The sequence below is a fragment of the Bombina bombina genome, chromosome 1, assembly GCF_027579735.1.
Source record: "Bombina bombina isolate aBomBom1 chromosome 1, aBomBom1.pri, whole genome shotgun sequence".
NCBI classification, from domain to species: Eukaryota; Metazoa; Chordata; class Amphibia; order Anura; family Bombinatoridae; genus Bombina; species Bombina bombina.
In genome coordinates, this window is record NC_069499.1 from 994180763 (window position 1) to 994205757 (window position 24995).

Genomic DNA, 24995 nt, shown 5'->3' on the forward strand with positions numbered 1-24995 from the left:
ATGCTATACCTTATGGTCAATCTTACGTGTAACAGGTTTACGAGCCTGAAGCATAGTATTAATGACCTTCTCAGAAAAACCACACCTAGCCAAGACTAGGCGTTCAATCTCCAAGCAGTCAGCTTCAGAAAATCTAGATTTGGATGGAGGAAAGGACCCTGAAGTAGAAGGTCCTTCCTCAGAGGAAACCTCAAAGGGGGAAGAGATGACATCTTCATCAGATCTGCGAACCAGATCCTGCGAGGCCAGGCAGGAGCTATTAGGATCACAGACGACCCCTCCTGCTTGATGCAAGCAATGAATCGGGGAAGGAGAGCAAATGGGGGGGGGGGGGGGCGAACAGGTACGGCAGACTAAAGTTCCAAGGCACTGCCAAAGCATCTATCAGAGCGGCTTGTGTATCCCTTGATCTTGAACCGTACTTTGGAAGCTTGGTGTTTAGACGTGACGCCATCAGACCCAACTCCGGAACCCCCACCTGAGGGTTATCATTGTGAAAACATCTGGGTGGAGAGCCCACTCCCCTGGATGAAAGGTCTGCCTGCTTAGAAATTCTGCTTCCAAGTTGTTCACCCCTGGGATGTGGATGGCAGAGAGAAGGCAATTGTAAGACTCCGCCCACTGGAGAATGTGAATCACCTCCTTCATTGCTAAGGAACTCGGGAGTTCCTCCCTGGTGATTCATGTACGCCACAGAGGTGATATTGTCCGATTGAAATCTGATAAACCGGACTGAAGCTAGTAGTGGCCAAGCTTTTAAGGCATTGTAAATTGCTCTCAACTCCAGGATGTTTATGGGAAAAGAAGTACTCCTCTCGAATCCAAAGACCCTTAGCCTTCAAAGAACCCCAAACTGCTCCCCAGCCTGACAGGCTGGCATCCGTGGTCACAATCATCCAGGAAAGTCTCAAGAAGCATGTACCCTGAGACAGATGGTCCTACGAAATCCACCAAGATAGAGTGTCTCTTGTTAGGGGATCCAGAGCTATCCTCAGACAATGGAACAGAGACCTCTCGGACCTTTCTCAGAGCATGCATCACTGAAGAAGTCTTGGATGGAAATGAGCAAAAGGGATAATGTCCATGGAAACAACCATTATCTACACCAAGTCATTGATGGACAGATAGAGGACTGAAGTGAAAAGGCAAGAATTAAGAAGTTAGGATTTTCTGACATCAATCAGAAAAATCTTCATGGACAGAGAATCTATAATCATTCCCAAGAAACACACCCTGGTAAGAGGCACCAAGGAACTCATCTCAAGATCCACTATCCACCCGTGAACGAGAATAGACAACAGCATCTCTGTATGAGATCTTTCTAAATGAAAAGATAGCACCTGAACCAAGATGTCACCCAGGAATGGAGCCAATGCTATTCTCTGAGATCCGACAACCGCCATAGCAAGTCCAAGGGAAATGACAACTAACTAGAAGTGTCAGTCCAGAAAACCCCCCTGCAGGAATTGGAGATGTTCCCTGAGAGGGAACATGAAAATACGCGTCCCTCAGGTCTATGGTAGACATGAACTGACCCTTCGAACCAAGGGTAAAATGGAACTTATAGTCTCCCTCATGAAGGACGGAACCTAAAGAAAATTGTTGAGACACTTAAGGTCCAAAAAGGAATGAAAATTTCCCTCTTTCTTGGGAACCACGAAGATGTTGGAATAGAAACCTTGACTCTGATCCTGCTGACGTAAACTCAGAGCAAGGTTTCTTGGATCGATTCCTTTAATTCCAAGGTTGATTTGGAAGAAGAGGAGGAAGGCTTTGTCCTTTGACGTTGCAAAAGAATAAATAGGGGTTAGACGACCTCAAAAGGCACCCCAGATGGGACACAAACCCACAATTCCTTGCTTAGGAAGCCAGTGCCTTAATCATTAGGCAACTTGGCTCACACTTGTACTTAGTCTGCTTTTTAAGCAGTCTCCCTATACGTCATAACATCTCTGCATATTAGCTCTTAAGCATAGGAAGGGTAAGAACAGAGATTAATATCAGTCCCAAGATAGCTGTTTCATGGAAATTTGCCACTCATCAGCTGGGAGTAGGTTCCTCTATCCTAAGAGAAAATATTCCGCCTGACCAAGACCCCTAAAAAGGAAAAGTCCCTAAGGAAACATAGGATATAAAAAATATTTCTATATCAAAAATGGAAAAAATACCGCCAGACCAGGACCCTAATAAAAGGGAAAGGTCCATAAGGAAACATAGACAGCCAAAAATATTTCTATATAAAAACATAGAAATAAATATATGTAAGTAAAAACATTACCTATGAGACATTAAACCAAACATGTCCCAGATACAGCAATTATAAACTCAAAATGAGGTAAATTATGATACATGAAAACATATCTTTACAACAATCCTTTAAATATGACGGATATTATACCTAGAAATCCTATACCAGACAGGCTAACAAATTAAGTATTAATATATGTACTATGAAATAATAGTGCATAGAGGGTACATAGACAGAAACGATTCTACCTGCCCCCCACAGCGCATTAATCTCTTAAATGAAGAGGTATAATGCAGAATAAATACACATTTTTTTTAAAAAATGTGATGATCATTTACTGAGCTGCCACCAGATGGCAGCGATACCATAAGGGCTCAGGAAAACCTGACAAAATGCGGATCTGTAAAATCAGGGCTCATAAAATAAAACACATGAAAGAAATATCAGACTAGCACACCCTAGTCCGCAAAGCGGTCTCACTATCACGATTCTGAACACCTGAGGGATAAAATACATAATATCCTGAAACCCTAAGTAAACACGCTCTCATATCCAGAAATTAACGGCCATGCAACGCAATAACAGAAGCGCGCAAAAACTACAGCCATATAAACAGTCCAAATAGTCATAGGTATACATCTCTTAGATCATTAGACTGATTTACCAAATAAAAGTACTGGGATGAGATAATACCGCCATCACAGATCGAAGGCTAGGCTGCTTCCCACTCTTAAGAGCAGACTTGTAACTGCATGAGACTTAAGCGCGCCAAGACAACCGTTGACAGCGATTAGAGATATTTTGGCTTAAAATGGCGCCGCCTAATAGAGAAATAATAAGTGTGCATAATATTGAAATGCAAGCATCTTAAATCATTGAAACCAGTTCTAATAGATGTTACAAGATGCTTTAGTAGAGTGATTATAACAAGTCCTATACCAGACTGTCCCTTTGCAGATCTGCTAATCACTTGTGCAGTCCTCTTATATAAATGATCCAATGTCAAATACAGTAAATGGATCATGAGAGAGTCCCCTGAACAGCGTGCAATGACCTCCACTTCTATAAAGAGGCGCTGCAGCAAAATAAATACTGTGCCCCAACTGTGAAAAGCACTTAAACAATCCTTAAGAGCGGACTGTACAGGGATAAAAAGTGGAAAGATAAAATCGCATGACTTCGTTTCCCACACACCATAAAGCCGGCTAACTGTAGAAAAGCCCGGCACTGGAAACGGTCAATTCCCTGTCCCTGGCAGTGAGCCAGACGTCTGCTCAGCCGTAACATATCTCAAATTAAAGGATATAAATAAAAAAAAAAAACACACTACATCTGCCTGAGAAATATAAATATATATATATATAGACTTACCCTCCTGGGTCTTCTGCTGTGGAGCAGTCACAGCAGCTGCAGGTCTGATAGCCTCATCCAACCGCCAACAGGGAACTGTAGAAAAAGAAAAGCAGAGTAACCAACCCTGATTTTCTATAGAGGGGTAGCATACACTGTTAGAAGGTAAGGCCTACCTCACCATCTTCTAACTGCTAACAGCCACCATTACTCTTACTTAAAGTGAAGGTAAACTTTGATGAATGAAAGCCCATTTTAAAAATACTATTAAAAACAGGGGCACTTTCATTCATCAAAGTTTACAAAGCAGCCGTTTTGATTAAAAACTTACATTTTTTTCTTTTCACAGCCAAAGCAGCTTCCCCATCCTGGAAATCCTCTCTTCACACATCAGCAATGACTAATCCGGCTTCCTCCAATCACAGCATGGCCTCAGGCAATAACCACCCTGGGGGGAAAGCCATGATTGGAGGAAGCAGGATTAGTCATTGCTGATGTGTGAAGAGAGGATTTCTAGGAGGGGGAAGCTGCTGTAGCTGTGAAAAGAAAAAAAGGTACGTTTTTTTTCAAAACGGCTGCTTTGTAAACTTTGATGAATGAAAGTGCCCCTGTTTTAATAGTATTTTTAAAAAACGGGCTTTCATTCACCAAAGTTTACCTTCACTTTAAGAGATTGACATGGACACTGCTTGACCCCAATCCTTGCTTGCAGGGAAAAGTACCCATTAAAGGATTAAATATCTTCAGACACCAACTTCGCACATCCTCCAGATGAACTAGGCAAAGAATGACTGGGGATTATGGGTAAGGGAAGCTCTGCTGGGGTGCTCTTTGCCTCCTCCTGCTGGCCAGGAGTTGAATTCCCACTAGTAATTGGAATATAATTGTGGACTCTCCATGCCATAGGAAAGAAAGGACTTGTTATTTTAGCATACACAACTGCTCTTCATTTTCATTTCAATATACACTTCTGCATTTAGTTATGTAACCATTTTGTCTCCATAAATTTATAGTCTATGCCTCTATTCACGTGTCACATGTTTATAGTCTATGCCTCTATTCACGTGTCACATGTTTATAGTCTATGCCTCTATTCACGTTTCACATGTTTATAGTCTATGCCTCTATTCACGTTTCACATGTTTATAGTCTATGCCTCTATTCACGTTTCACATGTTTATAGTCTATGCTTCTATTCACGTTTCACATGTTTATAGTCTATGCCTCTATTCACGTTTCACATGTTTATAGTCTATGCCTCTATTCACATTTCACATGTTTATAGTCAATGCCTCTATACACGTCTCACATGTTAAATAGTTTATGCCTCTATTCATGTTTCACATGATTATAGGGTATGCCTATATTCACATTTCACGTTTATAGTCTATGCCTCTATACAAGTTTCACATGTTTATAGTCTATGCCTCCTTTCACATTTCCCATATTTATAGTCCATGCCTCTATTCACGATTCATAATCAACACCTATCATTTACCAAAATTACATATTGAATTTTTTATTATAAGTAACTAACAAATGCCTGTACATTACAATAAAGTTAAGTTTACAAAAGACAAAAAGATCTTATAGTTCACAAAATAAAAATAATAACTTACACCTCCATAAGTTGGTATGTCTATTGTGCAATCTGACTGTTGGCGTAGCCACTCAAGAAGGCTTTTGTTGGGGATCACCTTCTCTGACTGGAGTTTAGTCTCTTTGGGAGCAGGATCTGGAGAGGCAGAAGCTAAGCCATCTGTGTGTGTCGCTCCAGAGGACGTTTGGTTGGACTCCTCACGCAGTCCCTGTTTGTAAAAGATCAAAAGCACCGATTAGATATAGTCCAATAACACGTTTTGATATAATATGTAGTATTAAATCATATTTATAAGTACATAGTGCTTAGCTAGATGAGACATGCACCCACCAGAATTCCAGCATGCATCCCACGGTCCTTTAGAAACACCAAATCCAGACCCTCCACGTTTTTTCTTCTTCCTCTCCTCCTCCTCATGCTGGATTCCTCCCTACGTAAGTTCCCATTTACAATTTGTCCAGTTACAGGGTGTATAAGACCTGCTTGCAAAATACCAGAAAAGTCCATTCCTAGGGACCCCTGCAACCCACTTATAGAGGACATTTTTGGAGTACTTGTGTTCATGGAGTAGGAAGAGCTCCCACTTATTGCCTGATCTCGGCACAGATCCATGGCAGTCTCTCGCCAGCCATTAAGTGCTGCATTAGAACGTCCATGAGGTGTATTGAGATGCTCCAAGCCTCTGTGCTTGGTGTCTTGCCTGTTTTCAAACTCGAATTGTCTTCTTGATTTACGATCATCATTTTGAAAGGCAGCAGCTAACGCTTCCTATATAAATACAGCAAAACACGGTGAAGGGACAGTAAGCACAATTATATTGTTATATGAAATGTTTAGTTATTAGTAATGAAACAACCGTGCAATTTATTTTGCCCACTTTTCACAAAATAAAGCTCTGAAAATTGAGGCTTGTCTAATTCTCAGAACTTTAAAGGCACCTGCTAATTTCTCAAGGGTAACCCTGCTACATTTCATTCCTAAATTGGCTTTAAATGATAACTGCAAAACAATGCATTGTATTCTAACATTATAAACATGACTAGCCGTGTTGTCTGCAGACTAAAGTCTAGATTTTTCTCTCAAAATAAGGCAAGTGCTGGATGGAGTTTAACTATAGAAAATCAAATGCAGTAAGAAGGATGTTAATTTGTTTTTAAAATGTTGAGACTTGGCTGATATATTATTTTGCAAAAGTGCAACAGAAATGCGGTGCGAGTACAGGGAGGTTACCCACCCCTTTAATATGCACTTCTTTATAACATTGTGTCACAATACGATAAGACACAGGGTAAGCAGAGGCTCTGCAGTGTAATTATTCATTTGTACCAGGGAAAATTACACACACACACACACACACACATATATATATATATATATATATATATATATATATATACACACACACACATACATACACACACACAAGTAGAACAAGTAATGTCGTCAGCACTGTCTCCTCAAAAAAAGATAGTCTTTATTATTGTGACATAAGAGAAGGACAGCAACAAGACGAGAAGGATAGCATGACTAAGGGTCAGTGTGACACGAAACGTTGCTGTCCTTCTGTTATGTCACTATAAAGACTATCTTTTTTTTGAAGAAACAGTGCTGACACCATTACTTGTTCTACTTGGATATATTTGTGAGGAGTTGCAGGACCCTCAGGCGTGCGTGCACTACTGATATAAACCATGAACTGTTTTGCTGAAAACTAGTGCCAGACCTATTGTTTTTCATATGCAGTATATATATATATATATATATATATATATATATACATACACATATACATACATACATACATACACACAGGTGGCCCTCGGTTTACGCCGGTTCAATTTGCGCCTTTTCAGAATAACAACCTTTTTTTCAGTCATGTGACTGACATTGAAAAGCTTTGGAAAACAATGCACTAATTAAAATAACCAGTAGGTGGAGCTGTCCGCTTGTTTTGCAGCAAAGTTATGCAACTTAGCCTTAAATTGATCTGTATACACAGATCAGACCAGATTTATCGAGCAAAATTTAGCAGGCACTTCCCTATTATCTTCCTGTCCAGCAGCTTGAGCTGAGGGTGCCTAACTGCTTATTAATCACTGCAGATTGAAATGCATAGAATAGGTGCAGACCCAATATTATCTAACATGCTAACAATGCAGAGAACTGATTGCAGAAAAATGCAAGTAAAAAAACGTTTTTGTTCATTAAACTTAGTTTGATGATGCAGTCTGTTGTGTAATTATTTCATTAGGTGATGTTTAGCAAATGTTTTTGTTCATTAAACTTAGTTTGATGATGATACAATCTATATTATTAGGTTTATAAAAGTCTTCATTTCAAAGCTTTAAAAATAATGTATTAGGTGTTACTTATAACAATTTTGAGAGGGGCCTGGAACCTAACTCCCTCACTTCCCATTGACTTACATTATAAAATGGGTTTCAATTTACAACAGTTTCGATTTACAACCATTCCTCCTGGAACCTAACCCCGGCGTAAACGGAGGGCTACATGTATATATAAATATATATATATATATATGTATATATATATATATTTTTTCCCTTTCATACATGTGGTGAGAGTCCACTATCCATTACTCCTGGAAATAATATCCAAGCTGTGGAGTCCATAAGTAATAATATACATTTTTTTTCACTTAAAAAATAAATCAATCAGGTAAGAAAAAAATCTAACTGATACAACTGCCTGAAGGACGTTCCTATCAAAAGCTGCATCAGAAGAACAAAAACCATCCAATGGTAGAATTTTGTAAATGTATACAAACAAGACAAAGTAGCTGCAATGCAAATTTGGTTAACTGAAGCCTTATTCTTGAAAGCCCAAGTAGTGACTGACCTAGCATAATGAGCAAGAAATCTATTGCGGTGGAGGCTGACCTACCTCCAAGTAAGCCTTGTGAATCAAGAGTTTCAACCAAGAGGCCAAAGAAAAAGCAGAAACTTTCTGTCCTTTTCTAGCACCAGAAAAGTGAATGAACAAAAAAGAAATATGTCTAAAGTCCTTAGTAGCATCAATATAGTGTTTCAATGCTCTAACAACATCCACATTATGCAAAAATATCTCTGAAGCATTCTTAGAATCACGACACAAAGAAGGGACAACAATTTCTCTGCTAATGTTGTCTGGAGAAACAACTTTACCGTAAATTTGCCTTATTCTGATGAGAAACAAGATGAGGATCACAAGAAAGAGCATATAACGCTGAAATTATTCTAGCAGAAGAGACAGCCAAAAGGAATAAAACAGTCAAAGAAATCAGTTTTATATCCACATTATGCATAGGTTCAAAAGGAGGAGCCTACAAAACCCTTAAAAGGTTCAATAAACACTTTGAGATGGTAATACAAAATGATAAAGAGGATATATAAAAACAACTCTGCAATATACTTTGATTATTATTTTGTCCCCTTTTCCTATAATTCCACTCTGAAATTGTGGGGTTTTCAGTTCCTGTTAGAAATGGAAGTGCAGAACACTGTTATATTCCACACAGCCACTAGCTGCCCACTCTAGTGACTTATTTATAACTGTCCCTAATTGGCCAAAGCAGAGAAGGTAACCGGAGTTACAAAATGGCAGTTACTTTTTTTTTTTTACACTTAAATTTTACACTTATATTGTCAATATTTAAGCAGCTAATGGAACTTTAGTAGACGGTCCTTCCTCAGAGGTAACCTCTAAGCTGGAAGAGATGATACCTTCACCAGATCCGCAAACCAGATCCTGCAAGGCCATGCACAAGCTATTAGAATTACCAATGCACTCTCCTGTTTGATACAAGCAATGACTTGAAGGAGAGCAAACGTAGGAAACAGGTACGCCAGAGAGAAGATCCAAGGAACAGCTAGGTCATCTATCAGAGCGGCCTGAGGATCTCTTGACCTTGAACCGTACTTTGGTAGTTTGGCGTTTAGATGAGATGCCATCAGATCCAACTCCGGAAGCCCCCACCTGAAGGTTATCTTTGAGAACACCTCCGAATGGAGAGCCCACTCCTCAGGATAAAAAGACTGTCTGCTCAGAAAATCCACCTCCTAGTTGTCCACTCCTGAAATGTGGATAGCAGATAGGAGACAATTGTGAGCTTACGACCACTGCAGAATGCGAGTCACCTCCTTCATAGCTAAGGAACTCTGAGTTCCTCCCTGGTGGTTGATGTAAGCCACTGAGGTGATGTTGTTCGACTGGAATCTGATAAACCGGACTAAAGATAAGTTGAGAGCAATCAAGGCATTGAAGATTGCTCTCAACTCCAAGATGTTTATGGGAAGAGCAGACTCCTCCCAAGTCCACAGGCCCTGAGCTTTTAGAGAGCCACAAACTGCTCCCCAGCCTAACAGGATGGCGTCCATAGTCAACATCACCCAGGAAGGTCTCAGAAAGCAAGTGCCCTGAGACAGATGTTCCTGTGAAATCCACCATGAGAGAAAGTCTCTTGTTAGAGGATCCAGATCTATCCTCTGCGATAAATCTGAATGGTCTCTGTTCCATTGACTGAGCATGCATAGTTGCAAATTTCTCAGATGGAACCAAGCAAATGGAATGATGTCCTTGGAAGCAACCATCAGACCAATCACCTCCATGCATTGAGCTACTGATGGACGAGTAGCGGACTGGAGAGAAAGGCATGAAGCAAGAAGTTTTGATTTTCTTACATCCGTCAGGAAAATCTTCATGGACAGGGAATCTATGATTGTTTCTAAGAAACATACCCTTGTAGCTGGAACAAGGGAACTCTTTTCCAGATTCACTTTCCATCCGTGGGAACGTAGAAAAGACAACATCTCTGTATGAGATTTTGCTAGTTGAAAAGATGACGCCTGAAACAAGATTTAGTCTAGGTAAGGCGCCACTGCAAATCCCTGAGATCTGATCACCGCCAAAAGTGTCCTCAGAACCTTTGTGAATTATTGTGAATTTTTCTGGGAGCCGTGGCAAGACCAAAAAGAAGTGCAACTGGAAATGCTTGTCCAAAAAGGCAAACCTCAGAAACTGGTGATGATCACTGTGAATGAGAACATGAAGATACGCGTCTTTCAGGTCTATGGTCGTCATGAACTGACCTTCCTGAACCAATGGAAGAATGGAAAGAATAGTTTCCATCTTGACGGACGGAACCCTGAGGAATTTGTTGAGGCGCTTTAGGTCTAGGATGGGACAGAATGTTCCCTCCTTTTGGGGAAACACTAAGGCCTAGATTTAGAGTTCGGCGGTAAAAGGGCTGTTAACGCTCCGCGGGTTTTTTTCTGGCCGCACCATAAATTTAACTCTGGTATCGAGAGTTCAAACAAATGCTGCGTTAGGCTCCAAAAAAGGAGCGTAGAGCATTTTTACCGCAAATGCAACTCTCGATACCAGAGTTGCTTACGGACGCGGCCGGCATCAAAAACGTGCTCGTGCACGATTCTCCCATAGGAAACAATGGGGCTGTTTGAGCTGAAAAAAAACCTAACACCTGCAAAAAAGCAGCGTTCAGCTCCTAACGCAGCCCCATTGTTTCCTATGGGGAAACACTTCCTACGTCTGCACCTAACACCCTAACATGTACCCCGAGTCTAAACACCCCTAACCTTACACTTATTAACTCCTAATCTGCCGCCCCCGCTATCGCTGACCCCTGCATTACACTTTTAACCCCTAATCTGCCGCTCCGTAAACCGCCGCCACCTACGTTATCCCTATGTACCCCTAATCTGCTGCCCTAACATCGCCGACCCCTATGTTATATTTATTAACCCCTAATCTGCCCCCCACAACGTCGCCGACACCTGCCTACACTTATTAACCCCTAATCTGCCGAGCGGACCTGAGCGCTACTATAATAAAGTTATTAACCCCTAATCCGCCTCACTAACCCTATCATAAATAGTATTAACCCCTAATCTGCCCTCCCTAACATCGCCGACACCTACCTTCAATTATTAACCCCTAATCTGCCGACCGGAGCTCACCGCTATTCTAATAAATGTATTAACCCCTAAAGCTAAGTCTAACCCTAACACTAACACCCCCCTAAGTTAAATATAATTTTTATCTAACGAAATAAATTAACTCTTATTAAATAAATGATTCCTATTTAAAGCTAAATACTTACCTGTAAAATAAATCCTAATATAGCTACAATATAAATTATAATTATATTATAGCTATTTTAGGATTAATATTTATTTTACAGGCAACTTTGTAATTATTTTAACCAGGTACAATAGCTATTAAATAGTTAAGAACTATTTAATAGTTACCTAGTTAAAATAATAACAAATTTACCTGTAAAATAAATCCTAACCTAAGATATAATTAAACCTAACACTACCCTATCAATAAAATAATTCAATAAACTACCTACAATTACCTACAATTAACCTAACACTACACTATCAATAAATTAATTAAACACAATTGCTACAAATAAATAAAATTAAATAAACTATCTAAAGTACAAAAAATAAAAAAGAACTAAGTTACAGAAAATAATAAAATATTTACAAACATAAGAAAAATATTACAACAATTTTAAACTAATTACACCTACTCTAAGCCCCCTAATAAAATAACAAAGCCCCCCAAAATAAAAAATTCACTACCCTATTCTAAAATACAAATATTACAAGCTCTTTTACCTTACCAGCCCTGAACAGGGCCCTTTGCGGGGCATGCCCCAAGAATTTCAGCTCTTTTGCCTGTAAAAAAAAACATACAATACCCCCCCCCCCCAACATTACAACCCACCACCCACATACCCCTAATCTAACCCAAACCCCCCTTAAATAAACCTAACACTACCCCCCTGATGATCTTCCTACCTTGTCTTCACCATGCCAGGTTCACCGATCCGTCCTGGCTCCAAGATCTTCATCCAACCCAAGCGGGGGCTAGACATCCACTGAAGAAGTCCAGAAGAGGGTCCAAAGTCTTCCTCCTATCCGGCAAGAAGAGGACATCCGGACCGGCAAACATCTTCTCCAAGCGGCATCTTCTATCTTCTTCCATCCGATGACGACCGGCTCCATCTTGAAGACCTCCAGCGCGGATCCATCCTCTTCTTCCGACGACTAGACGACGAATGACGGTTCCTTTAAGGGACGTCATCCAAGATGGCGTCCCTCGAATTCCGATTGGCTGATAGGATTCTATCAGCCAATCGGAATTAAGGTAGGAATTTTCTGATTGGCTGATGGAATCAGCCAATCAGAATCAAGTTCAATCCGATTGGCTGATCCAATCAGCCAATCAGATTGAGCTCGCATTCTATTGGCTGATCGGAACAGCCAATAGAATGCGAGCTCAATCTGATTGGCTGATTGGATCAGCCAATCGGATTGAACTATATTCTGATTGGCTGATTCCATCAGCCAATCAGAAAATTCCTACCTTAATTCCGATTGGCTGATAGAATCCTATCAGCCAATCGGAATTCGAGGGACGCCATCTTGGATGACGTCCCTTAAAGGAACCGTCATTCGTCGTCTAGTCGTCGGAAGAAGAGGATGGATCCGCGCTGGAGGTCTTCAAGATGGAGCCGGTCGTCATCGGATGGAAGAAGATAGAAGATGCCGCTTGGAGAAGATGTTTGCCGGTCCGGATGTCCTCTTCTTGCCGGATAGGAGGAAGACTTTGGACCCTCTTCTGGACTTCTTCAGTGGATGTCTAGCCCCCGCTTGGGTTGGATGAAGATCTTGGAGCCAGGACGGATCGGTGAACCTGGCATGGTGAAGACAAGGTAGGAAGATCATCAGGGGGGTAGTGTTAGGTTTATTTAAGGGGGGTTTGGGTTAGATTAGGGGTATGTGGGTGGTGGGTTGTAATGTTGGGGGGGGGTATTGTATGTTTTTTTTTACAGGCAAAAGAGCTGAAATTCTTGGGGCATGCCCCGCAAAGGGCCCTGTTCAGGGCTGGTAAGGTAAAAGAGCTTGTAATATTTGTATTTTAGAATAGGGTAGGGAATTTTTTATTTTGGGGGGCTTTGTTATTTTATTAGGGGGCTTAGAGTAGGTGTAATTAGTTTAAAATTGTTGTAATATTTTTCTTATCTTTGTAAATATTTTATTATTTTCTGTAACTTAGTTCTTTTTTATTTTTTGTACTTTAGATAGTTTATTTAATTTTATTTATTTGTAGCAATTGTGTTTAATTAATTTATTGATAGTGTAGTGTTAGGTTAATTGTAGGTAATTGTAGGTAGTTTATTTAATTATTTTATTGATAGGGTAGTGTTAGGTTTAATTATATCTTAGGTTAGGATTTATTTTACAGGTAAATTTGTTATTATTTTAACTAGGTAACTATTAAATAGTTCTTAACTATTTAATAGCTATTGTACCTGGTTAAAATAATTACAAAGTTGCCTGTAAAATAAATATTAATCCTAAAATAGCTATAATATAATTATAATTTATATTGTAGCTATATTAGGATTTATTTTACAGGTAAGTATTTAGCTTTAAATAGGAATTATTTATTTAATAAGAGTTAATTTATTTCGTTAGATAAAAATTATATTTAACTTAGGGGGGTGTTAGTGTTAGGGTTAGACTTAGCTTTAGGGGTTAATACATTTATTAGAATAGCGGTGAGCTCCGGTCGGCAGATTAGGGGTTAATAATTGAAGGTAGGTGTCGGCGATGTTAGGGAGGGCAGATTAGGGGTTAATACTATTTATGATAGGGTTAGTGAGGCGGATTAGGGGTTAATAACTTTATTATAGTAGCGCTCAGGTCCGCTCGGCAGATTAGGGGTTAATAAGTGTAGGTAGGTGTCGGCGACGTTGTGGGGGGCAGATTAGGGGTTAATAAATATAACATAGGGGTCGGCGATGTTAGGGGTAGCAGATTAGGGGTACATAGGGATAACGTAGGTGGCGGCGATTTGCGGTCGGAAGATTAGGGGTTAATTATTTTAAGTAGCTTGCGGCGACGTTGTGGGGGGCAAGTTAGGGGTTAATAGATATAATACAGGGGTCGGCGGTGTTAGGGGCAGCAGATTAGGGGTACATAAGTATAACGTAGGTGGCGGTCGGCAGATTAGGGGTTAAAATTTTTAATCGAGTGGCGGCGATGTGGGGGGACCTCGGTTTAGGGGTACATAGGTAGTTTATGGGTGTTAGTGTACTTTAGGGTACAGTAGTTAAGAGCTTTATAAACCGGCGTTAGCCAGAAAGCTCTTAACTCCTGCTATTTTCAGGCGGCTGGAATCTTGTCGTTAGAGCTCTAACGCTCACTGCAGAAACGACTCTAAATACCGGCGTTAGGAAGATCCCATTGAAAAGATAGGCTACGCAAATGGCGTAGGGGGATCTGCGGTATGGAAAAGTCGCGGCTGTAAAGTGAGCGTTAGACCCTTTAATCACTGACTCCAAATACCAGCGGGCGCCCAAAACCAGCGTTAGGAGCCTCTAACGCTGGTTTTGACGGCTACCGCCGAACTCTAAATCTAGGCCTTAGAGATTTAAATAGAATCCTTGACCTTGTTCCTCCACAGGAACTGGGACAATTACTCCCAGGGAGGATAGGTCCTCTACGCAGTTTAAGAAGGCTTCCCTCTTTACATGGTTTGAGCATAGTCTTGAAAGGAGAAAGCTGCCCCTTGGAGGTCAACACTTGAATCCTATTCTGTAACCCTGGGATACTATGTCCACAGCCCACGGATCTGGGGCATCGCGTATCCAAGCTTGCTGAAAAAGAGAAAGCCTGCTCCCCACCTAAACCAAAATTGGATCGGGGCGGACCCTTCATGCTGATTTAGAATCATTGGAAGGCTTCTTGTTTTGCTTCCCCTTAAACGAAAAGCTTTGCCTTTGAAGACACATCAGCTGACCAAGTAACCACACAGCTCTGCAAGCTAGAACAGCGAAGCTAGACACCTTAGCTATCGTAGTTTCTTCTGATATCAGCTCAGACAAGGCATCGCACCAATAAGATGCTGCTCCCACAACCGTAGCAATACTTGCCGCAGGTTGTCACTATAATCCTTGATGGATGCACATCTTTTTTAAGTAAGGAACAACTATCTTCTATATGAATAGTAGTCATTTTAGCAAGAGTAGAAATAGCTCCTTTAACTTTGGACACAGTGCGCCACGAGTCACGAATGGAGTCAGCAACAGAAAATATATTTTTAAAAACAGGAGAAGGGGAAAAAGGAATCCCTGGTTTATCCCATCCCTGAGCTATAATATAAAATCTTGTCTGAAACAGGAAAAACTTCCACAGAAGAGGGAGAATCATCAACTCTATTAAGTTTAGTTGACTTTTTAGGATTGACCACGACAGAAGGTTCGAAGTCGTACAAAGTAGCTAGAACCTTCTTCAGAAGTAACCGAGGGTGTTCAAGCTTAAATCAGAAATTAACTTCTTCAGGCTCTGCAGAATCTTCCCCTAATATGTCAGAGTCTGAGATTTCTCCCTCAAAAGTTAGTGAGGTATCCTCTTCATAAGACATTTGGGAGAGGTTGACCAGCGCAGATTTAGCGGGATCAGAAACCTTACTAGCAGAATTTTTTTTAGATTGCCTCTTACGCTTACCCGAAGCAGGAAAAGCAGCTAAAGCTGCAGATACCACAGAAGTAATTTGTGCAGCAAAATCCCCAGGCAAATAAAAAAAAACAGGAGATTGAGAGGAAACACAAGGCACTATTGAAACAATTAAGGTTTGGGACGTCTGTGGAGAAAGCTGTAGGCATGTCATGCACATCAATATCCTGAGAGACATTTGGATCAGAAGGCAGTAATTTGTCTTTGAATTTTAAAGTTTTTGATAAGCAGGAGGAGCAAATTGCATAGGTAAAACAATGTGAGCCTCTAAACAAAGTAAGCATTTATCCAAAGAAGGACCTTGAACTCAAAGAAAATCTAAAGTTTACCAGACACTAAGCTCCACTCTTCAATATTACACAGAAGAGCGGAGAGTCACGTGAGCGGGCTAAATGAAAAGACAAAACTGTGCCACTGAGGAAAGCGCGCGTTTCTAGCGATCATAAAAAAAGTGAGTAAGAACGGACAGTATATTCTAATGATCCTGTCAGATAAAAAAAAGTCTGCAATAAAAAAAGATTTGAAATATCCATAAAAAAACCTTCAGCCAGTCTCAGATCAAGGACAAAAAGCAAAATGATTCTCTTCATTAACTCAAAGTTACACATACATAGTGCCTGAGAAAAACTGCCCATTAAATTACCCTCAATAAATAGGATAGATTCTGTCCCAATATATATCCACTTGAGGAATTAATCTCCAAATTCATCCTTCAGTACCTAGAAGGCAAAAACACTTACCTGTGGATCCAGCTGCAGGTCAAAGAACAGCTACTGAGGTGTGACAGGTACTCCACTCCCTGCCAGGGTCTTTTAGTAAAAGAAAGAACAGAGTAACAAACCCTGGCTTTTTGCAAAGCAGTAGCAAAAGTGTTAGAAGTAAAGCAAAGACTACCTCGCCGCCTTCTAACTGCTAAAAGCCACCACTACTCTTACTAAAGAGAATGACATGGACACAGCTAGACCCAAATCCTTGCTTGCAGGGAAAAGTACCCATAAAAGGATTGAATATCTTCAGATACCATCTTTGCACATCCTCCATTGACAAAGGCAAAGAGAATGACTGGGGATAATGGGTAAGGGAAGTTACACTTAACAGCTTTGCTGGAATGCTCTTTGCCTCCTCCTGCTGGCCAGGAGTTGAATATCCCACTAGTAATTGGAATGAAGTCGTGGACTCTCCATGCCATAGGAAAGAAAATACATCTACATGTTATTTTCAGACTAATCGGCTTGATCACAGGCTTAATATGGGCCAAAGCCTGAACAAAACCATGCATATCAGGAAGATTACAAATCTTCCTATGAAATAAAATTGAAACAGCAGAAATGACAAAAAAAACATGATCTACAAACGTCTTCCAAACCTTGTGAGTCTGAATAAAGGTTTATATAACTGAATCAGAGAAACTTATATGTCTAAGAACTAACCATCAATTTCCATGCCATCAAGTTCAGAGATTGGAAAAATGGACATTGAGACAAAAGGTTTGACCGCAGACAAAGAGGCCAAGGAGGGCAGCTGGACATCTGAACAAGATCTGCACACCAAATGCTGCAAGGCCAAGCTGGGGCAATCAGGATTACTGATGATTTCTCTAGGCTTATCTAAGAGATCAATCTGGGAAGAAGTAACAGAGAAGGAAACATAAGCAAGCTGAATGACCAAGAAGGAACTAGAGCATCCACAAACTCTACCTGAGGGTCCCTGGACCTCAAAAAGTACCTTTGAAGTCTGTTGTTCAAATGAGAAACCATCAGAAAGGCCCAGAAAGATTAACAAAAAGAGAAGAAATTTTGAAATCTTTTGCGGCTTCCACATAGTATTTGAGAGTTTTCACAACATCCAGATTGTTTAGAAGATGCTTTTTAGATTTCTTGAGATCTGAACAAAAAGAAGGAACCACAACTTCCTAATTAATAGTATCTGTAGATACTAGATTAGGAAGAATAGCTAGTGCAAAGAACATCATTATTGATGAAAGCTAAGAAACCATTTTCGCAAAGAAATAGCTTAAAGAAAATTAACCTTCCAGGATAAAAAAAAAGAGAGCAAGGTCTGTGGGCCTAAAAATGTATAATTCCTCTTTTCATCAGGAAGATGAAAAACAAACACAAACTCTCTGAACAAACATCAAATCCCTTCTCCCTAAAAAATGTCATACTTATTCTACCATCTCCTATACAGGAGAGACCACCAATAGTCAAAATTGCTAACCCCACTAGTTTTAGCACCCAGTTTGAATCCGTTACTTACTGTTTGCATTTAATATTTGTTATTTACATGCACTTATTCAGATTCATTAAGTGCCACCATGAGTTGTGGCTTTACATGACACCTGTCATCTCAACTTATAAAAACAGAATTTATGTTTACCTGATAAATTACTTTCTCCAACGGTGTGTCCGGTCCACGGCGTCATCCTTACTTGTGGGATATTCTCTTCCCCAACAGGAAATGGCAAAGAGCCCAGCAAAGCTGGTCACATGATCCCTCCTAGGCTCCGCCTACCCCAGTCATTCGACCGACGTTAAGGAGGAATATTTGCATAGGAGAAACCATATGGTACCGTGGTGACTGTAGTTAAAGAAAATAAATTATCAGACCTGATTAAAAAACCAGGGCGGGCCGTGGACCGGACACACCGTTGGAGAAAGTAATTTATCAGGTAAACATAATTTCTTTTTTCTCCAACATCGGTGTGTCCGGTCCACGGCGTCATCCTTACTTGTGGGAACCAATACCAAAGCTTTAGGACACGGATGAAGGGAGGGAGCAAATCAGGTCACCTAAATGGAAGGCACCACGGCTTGCAAAACCTTTCTCCCAAAAATAGCCTCAGAAGAAGCAAAAGTATCAAACTTGTAAAATTTGGTAAAAGTGTGCAGTGAAGACCAAGTCGCTGCCCTACATATCTGATCAACAGAAGCCTCGTTCTTGAAGGCCCATGTGGAAGCCACAGCCCTAGTGGAATGAGCTGTGATTCTTTCGGGAGGCTGCCGTCCGGCAGTCTCGTAAGCCAATCTGATGATGCTTTTAATCCAAAAAGAGAGAGAGGTAGAAGTTGCTTTTTGACCTCTCCTTTTACCTGAATAAACAACAAACAAGGAAGATGTTTGTCTAAAATCCTTTGTAGCATCTAAATAGAATTTTAGAGCGCGAACAACATCCAAATTGTGCAACAAACGTTCCTTCTTTGAAACTGGTTTCGGACACAGAGAAGGTACGATAATCTCCTGGTTAATGTTTTTGTTAGAAACAACTTTTGGAAGAAAACCAGGTTTAGTACGTAAAACCACCTTATCTGCATGGAACACCAGATAAGGAGGAGAACACTGCAGAGCAGATAATTCTGAAACTCTTCTAGCAGAAGAAATTGCAACTAAAAACAAAACTTTCCAAGATAATAACTTAATATCAACGGAATGTAAGGGTTCAAACGGAACCCCCTGAAGAACTGAAAGAACTAAATTGAGACTCCAAGGAGGAGTCAAAGGTTTGTAAACAGGCTTGATTCTAACCAGAGCCTGAACAAAGGCTTGAACATCTGGCACAGCTGCCAGCTTTTTGTGAAGTAACACCGACAAGGCAGAAATCTGTCCCTTCAGGGAACTTGCAGATAATCCTTTTTCCAATCCTTCTTGAAGGAAGGATAGAATCCTAGGAATCTTAACCTTGTCCCAAGGGAATCCTTTAGATTCACACCAACAGATATATTTTTTCCAAATTTTGTGGTAAATCTTTCTAGTTACAGGCTTTCTGGCCTGAACAAGAGTATCGATAACAGAATCTGAGAATCCTCGCTTCGATAAAATCAAGCGTTCAATCTCCAAGCAGTCAGCTGGAGTGAAACCAGATTCGGATGTTCGAACGGACCCTGAACAAGAAGGTCTCGTCTCAAAGGTAGCTTCCAAGGTGGAGCCGATGACATATTCACCAGATCTGCATACCAAGTCCTGCGTGGCCACGCAGGAGCTATCAAGATCACCGACGCCCTCTCCTGATTGATCCTGGCTACCAGCCTGGGGATGAGAGGAAATGGCGGGAACACATAAGCTAGTTTGAAGGTCCAAGGTGCTACTAGTGCATCCACTAGAGCCGCCTTGGGATCCCTGGATCTGGCCCCGTAGCAAGGAACTTTGAAGTTCTGACGAGAGGCCATCAGATCCATGTCTGGAATGCCCCACAGGTGAGTGACTTGGGCAAAGATTTCCGGATGGAGTTCCCACTCCCCCGGATGCAATGTCTGACGACTCAGAAAATCCGCTTCCCAATTTTCCACTCCTGGGATGTGGATAGCAGACAGGTGGCAGGAGTGAGACTCCGCCCATAGAATGATTTTGGTCACTTCTTCCATCGCTAGGGAACTCCTTGTTCCCCCCTGATGGTTGATGTACGCAACAGTTGTCATGTTGTCTGATTGAAACCTGTCATCCCTTGTGACAGGTTGTCCAGGGACAGCCACCAACGGAGTGAGTCTCTGGTCCTCTGATTTACTTGTATCTTCGGAGACAAGTCTGTATAGTCCCCATTCCACTGACTGAGCATGCACAGTTGTAATGGTCTTAGATGAATGCGCGCAAAAGGAACTATGTCCATTGCCGCTACCATCAACCCGATCACTTCCATGCACTGAGCTATGGAAGGAAGAGGAACGGAATGAAGTATCCGACAAGAGTCTAGAAGTTTTGTTTTTCTGACCTCTGTCAGAAAAATCCTCATTTCTAAGGAGTCTATAATTGTTCCCAAGAAGGGAACCCTTGTTGACGGGGATAGAGAACTCTTTTCCACGTTCACTTTCCATCCGTGAGATCTGAGAAAGGCCAGGACGATGTCCGTGTGAGCCTTTGCTTGAGGAAGGGACGACGCTTGAATCAGAATGTCGTCCAAGTAAGGTACTACCGCAACGCCCCTTGGTCGTAGCACAGCTAGAAGGGACCCTAGTACCTTTGTGAAAATCCTTGGAGCAGTGGCTAATCCGAAAGGAAGCGCCACGAACTGGTAATGTTTGTCCAGGAATGCGAACCTTAGGAACCGATGATGTTCCTTGTGGATAGGAATATGTAGATACGCATCCTTTAAATCCACCGTGGTCATGAATTGACCTTCCTGGATGGAAGGAAGAATAGTTCGAATGGTTTCCATCTTGAACGATGGAACCTTGAGAAACTTGTTTAAGATCTTGAGATCTAAGATTGGTCTGAACGTTCCCTCTTTTTTGGGAACTATGAACAGATTGGAGTAGAAGTCCGCCACCCGCTTGGGTATAGGAAAAGCTTCTGGGAGCCCCGGCACCTCTAGGAACTTGTCCATTTTACATAGTTTCTCTGGGATGACCAACTTTTCACAATCATCCAGAGTGGATAATACCTCCTTAAGCAGAATGCGGAGATGTTCCAACTTAAATTTAAAAGCAATCACATCAGGTTCAGCCTGTTGAGAAATGTTCCCTGAATCAGTAATTTCTCCCTCAGACAAAACCTCCCTGGCCCCATCAGACTGGGTTAGGGGCCCTTCAGAGATATTAATATCAGCGTCGTCATGCTCTTCAGTATCTAAAACAGAGCAGCCACGCTTACGCTGACAAGGGTTCATTTTGGCTAAAATGTTTTTGACAGAATTATCCATTACAGCCGTTAATTGTTGCATAGTAAGGAGTATTGGCGCGCTAGATGTACTAGGGGCCTCCTGAGTGGGCAAGACTCGTGTAGACGAAGGAGGGAATGATGCAGTACCATGCTTACTCCCCTCACTTGAGGAATCATCTTGGGCATCATTGTCATTATCACATAAATCACATTTATTTAAATGAATAGGAATTCTGGCTTCCCCACATTCAGAACACAGTCTATCTGGTAGTTCAGACATGTTAAACAGGCATAAACTTGATAACAAAGTACAAAAACGTTTTAAAATAAAACCGTTACTGTCACTTTAAATTTTAAACTGAACACACTTTATTACTGCAATTGCGAAAAAACATGAAGGAATTGTTCAAAATTCACCAAATTTTCACCACAGTGTCTTAAAGCCTTAAAAGTATTGCACACCAAATTTGGAAGCTTTAACCCTTAAAATAACGGAACCGGAGCCGTTTTAAACTTTAACCCCTTTACAGTCCCTGGTATCTGCTTTGCTGAGACCCAACCAAGCCCAAAGGGGAATACGATACCAAATGACGCCTTCAGAAAGTCTTTTCTAAGTATCAGAGCTCCTCTCACATGCGACTGCATGCCATGCCTCTCAAAAACAAGTGCGCCACACCGGCGCGAAAATGAGGCTCTGCTTAAGCTTTGGGAAAGCCCCTAAGGAATAAGGTGTCTAATACAGTGCCTGCCGATATTATTATATCAAAATACCCAGATAAAATGATTCCTCAAGGCTAAATATGTGTTAATAATGAATCGATTTAGCCCAGAAACAGTCTACAGTCTTAATAAGCCCTTGTGAAGCCCTTATTTATGATCGTAATAAACATGGCTTACCGGATCCCATAGGGAAAATGACAGCTTCCAGCATTACATCGTCTTGTTAGAATGTGTCATACCTCAAGCAGCAAGAGACTGCACACTGTTCCCCCAACTGAAGTTAATTGCTCTCAACAGTCCTGTGTGGAACAGCCATGGATTTTAGTTACGGTTGCTAAAATCATTTTCCTCATACAAACAGAAATCTTCATCTCTTTTCTGTTTCTGAGTAAATAGTACATACCAGCACTATTTCAAAATAACAAACTCTTGATTGAATAATAAAAACTACAGTTAAACACTAAAAAACTCTAAGCCATCTCCGTGGAGATGTTGCCTGTACAACGGCAAAGAGAATGACTGGGGTAGGCGGAGCCTAGGAGGGATCATGTGACCAGCTTTGCTGGGCTCTTTGCCATTTCCTGTTGGGGAAGAGAATATCCCACAAGTAAGGATGACGCCGTGGACCGGACACACCTATGTTGGAGAAAGATGTATGTATTTGAATGTTATTGTACTGTTATTGTTAAAGGGACACTGAACCCACATTTTTTCTTTCATGATTCAGATAGAGCATGCAATTTGAATCAACTTTCTAATTTACTCCTATTATCAATTTTTCTTCGTTCTCTTGCTATCTTTATTTTAAAAGCAGGAATGTAAAGCTTCGCAGCCAGCCCATTTTAGGTTCAGCACCATGCTTGCTTATTGGAGGCTTACATTTACCCACCAATAAGCAAACATAACCCAGATTCTCAACCAAAAATGGGCTGGCTCCTATGCATCACATTCCTGCTTTTTAAATATAGATAGCAAGAGAACGGAAAAAAATTGATAATAGGAGTAAATTAGAAAATTGCTTAAAATTGCATGCTCTATCTTAATCACAAAAGAAAAAAATTGGGTTTAGTGTGTTTTATGTTCCCTTAGAACATCTACGACAACTCCAAGATACCATCCCTTCCCATACCAGTCCCTACTCATATGGTACCATGCAAGAAGTCAGGTAAGACAAACCGCAAACACACACAATGTTACGTAACACACACGCAGGATTGAAAGTGCAAATAGTCTCACAAAATTTTAAAGGACTAAATTCCCCCCTGTTACAAAGAGGTTGGTGGCGCTGAAGTGGCTAGAAAAACATAAAAACTCAATATTCATTCAAGAAACACATTTCGCATCTGCAGCAGAACCCAAATTCACTTCTAAAACATTCCCAGTAGGCTACTTTCATTCCTCCTCAATAAAAAAAAAAAGAGTGGAAATCTTGTTCCATAACCAAATACCCTTCCAACTCCACAACAAAGTAACTGACACAGAGGGAAAGATTATAATCTTAACAGGACTTCTCTTTGAGCACCCTGTTACACTAGTGAATGTATATGAGCCTAACAGGAAAAAATCCACATTCTTTCGTAAACTTCTTAACCTAATAACAGAACATAAAAAGGGAACATTAATTATGGGAGGAGACTTTGACTTAATCCTAGATCCATTCATGGATTCTTCCTCAACCAAACCTAGCCCTTCCTCGAGACCTCCCAATACAACATACCACCTTATCAAACAACACCCCCAACACAACTACACTTTCTACTCCAATCCCTGGTCACAATATTTCCATATAAGACTACCTTTTCATAGATCAATTACACTTAAGGTTAATCAGAGATTCAGATATAGAATCAACCACGTGGTCAGACCACGCTGTCGTAACCATAACAATAGATTGGCCTAATTTCCCAACAACTCCCTACATTTGTAAATTTGATGCCTCCCTCATGCAACACCCTATAACACACGAGCTACTCACCAAAACTATAAAAGAATACTTCGTACATAACACTTCAGAAGACATCTCACCATACACTATTTGGGAAGCTCACAAAGCAGTAGTGAGAGAGGAGTGTATAAAACAAAAAGCTCTAAGGAACAAATTATATAACAAAGAGGTTAGTTATTGGACTACCACGATTAACACCATAGAACTACAACACAAAACGACCCCAAAGGACTCTACCTTATTACATAAACTTCATACAGCCAGAATGAAATTAAACTTCCTCCTCACTACTGAAGCCCAAAGGAAGGCACTCTTCCTACGGAAGATGTTTTTCTATGAGGGTAATCGAGCCAGCACCTTACTGGCCCGATGCCTCCAATCAACAATTTCCAAATACCATATCCATAAATTAAAAGCCACCAACGTTCAACACATACCATAGTAAAGAAATAGCAGACTGTTTTAGTGATTATTAAAAACTGCTCTACGACTTACCCAAAAACTCAACTCCCTCTCACTTAAATAAACTAAAAGCATATATACAGGACACTGAAATTAACAGACTCACACAAACACAAAGACAAACTCTCGATACCCCGATAACTCTAAAGGAGATTATAACAAGAATAAAACAACTACCTGTAGGGAAAAGCCGAGGCCCAGACAGTTACACTAATACTTATTACAAAAACTTTAAAGAAATCCAAGCACCCCACTTATCAATTTTCCAAAATATAGACAAAGGACACCCAATGCCCACATCAATGCAAGAAGCCTACATAACTGTAATCCCCAAACCGTGCAGATCAGCAGAAGATCCCGGTAATTAAAGACCTATCACCCGCCTAAATGCTGACTTGAAAATACTAGGCAAGATAATGACTAGAAGAATAAACACAATACTAGAAGACTTGATACACACAGATCAGGCGGGTTTCGTTCCGCATTGGGAGGCAAGAGATAACACTATAAAAACACTCACCCTGGCATT

General features: G+C 40.8%; 1 protein-coding gene across 3 annotated transcripts in view; it reads right to left on the bottom strand.

Moving 5' to 3' along the window:
- Positions 1 to 24995, bottom strand: part of CHD6 (chromodomain helicase DNA binding protein 6) — a 1034665-nt gene that overhangs the window by 68552 nt on the left and 941118 nt on the right. For all 3 annotated transcript variants that reach the window (XM_053712106.1, XM_053712055.1, XM_053712147.1), the window contains 2 exons: positions 5529 to 5966; positions 5218 to 5406 (listed from right to left, as the gene is read on the bottom strand). In XM_053712106.1, the coding sequence (XP_053568081.1) occupies positions 5218 to 5406; positions 5529 to 5966 (627 nt within the window). The remainder of the gene's footprint in view (positions 1 to 5217; positions 5407 to 5528; positions 5967 to 24995) is intronic.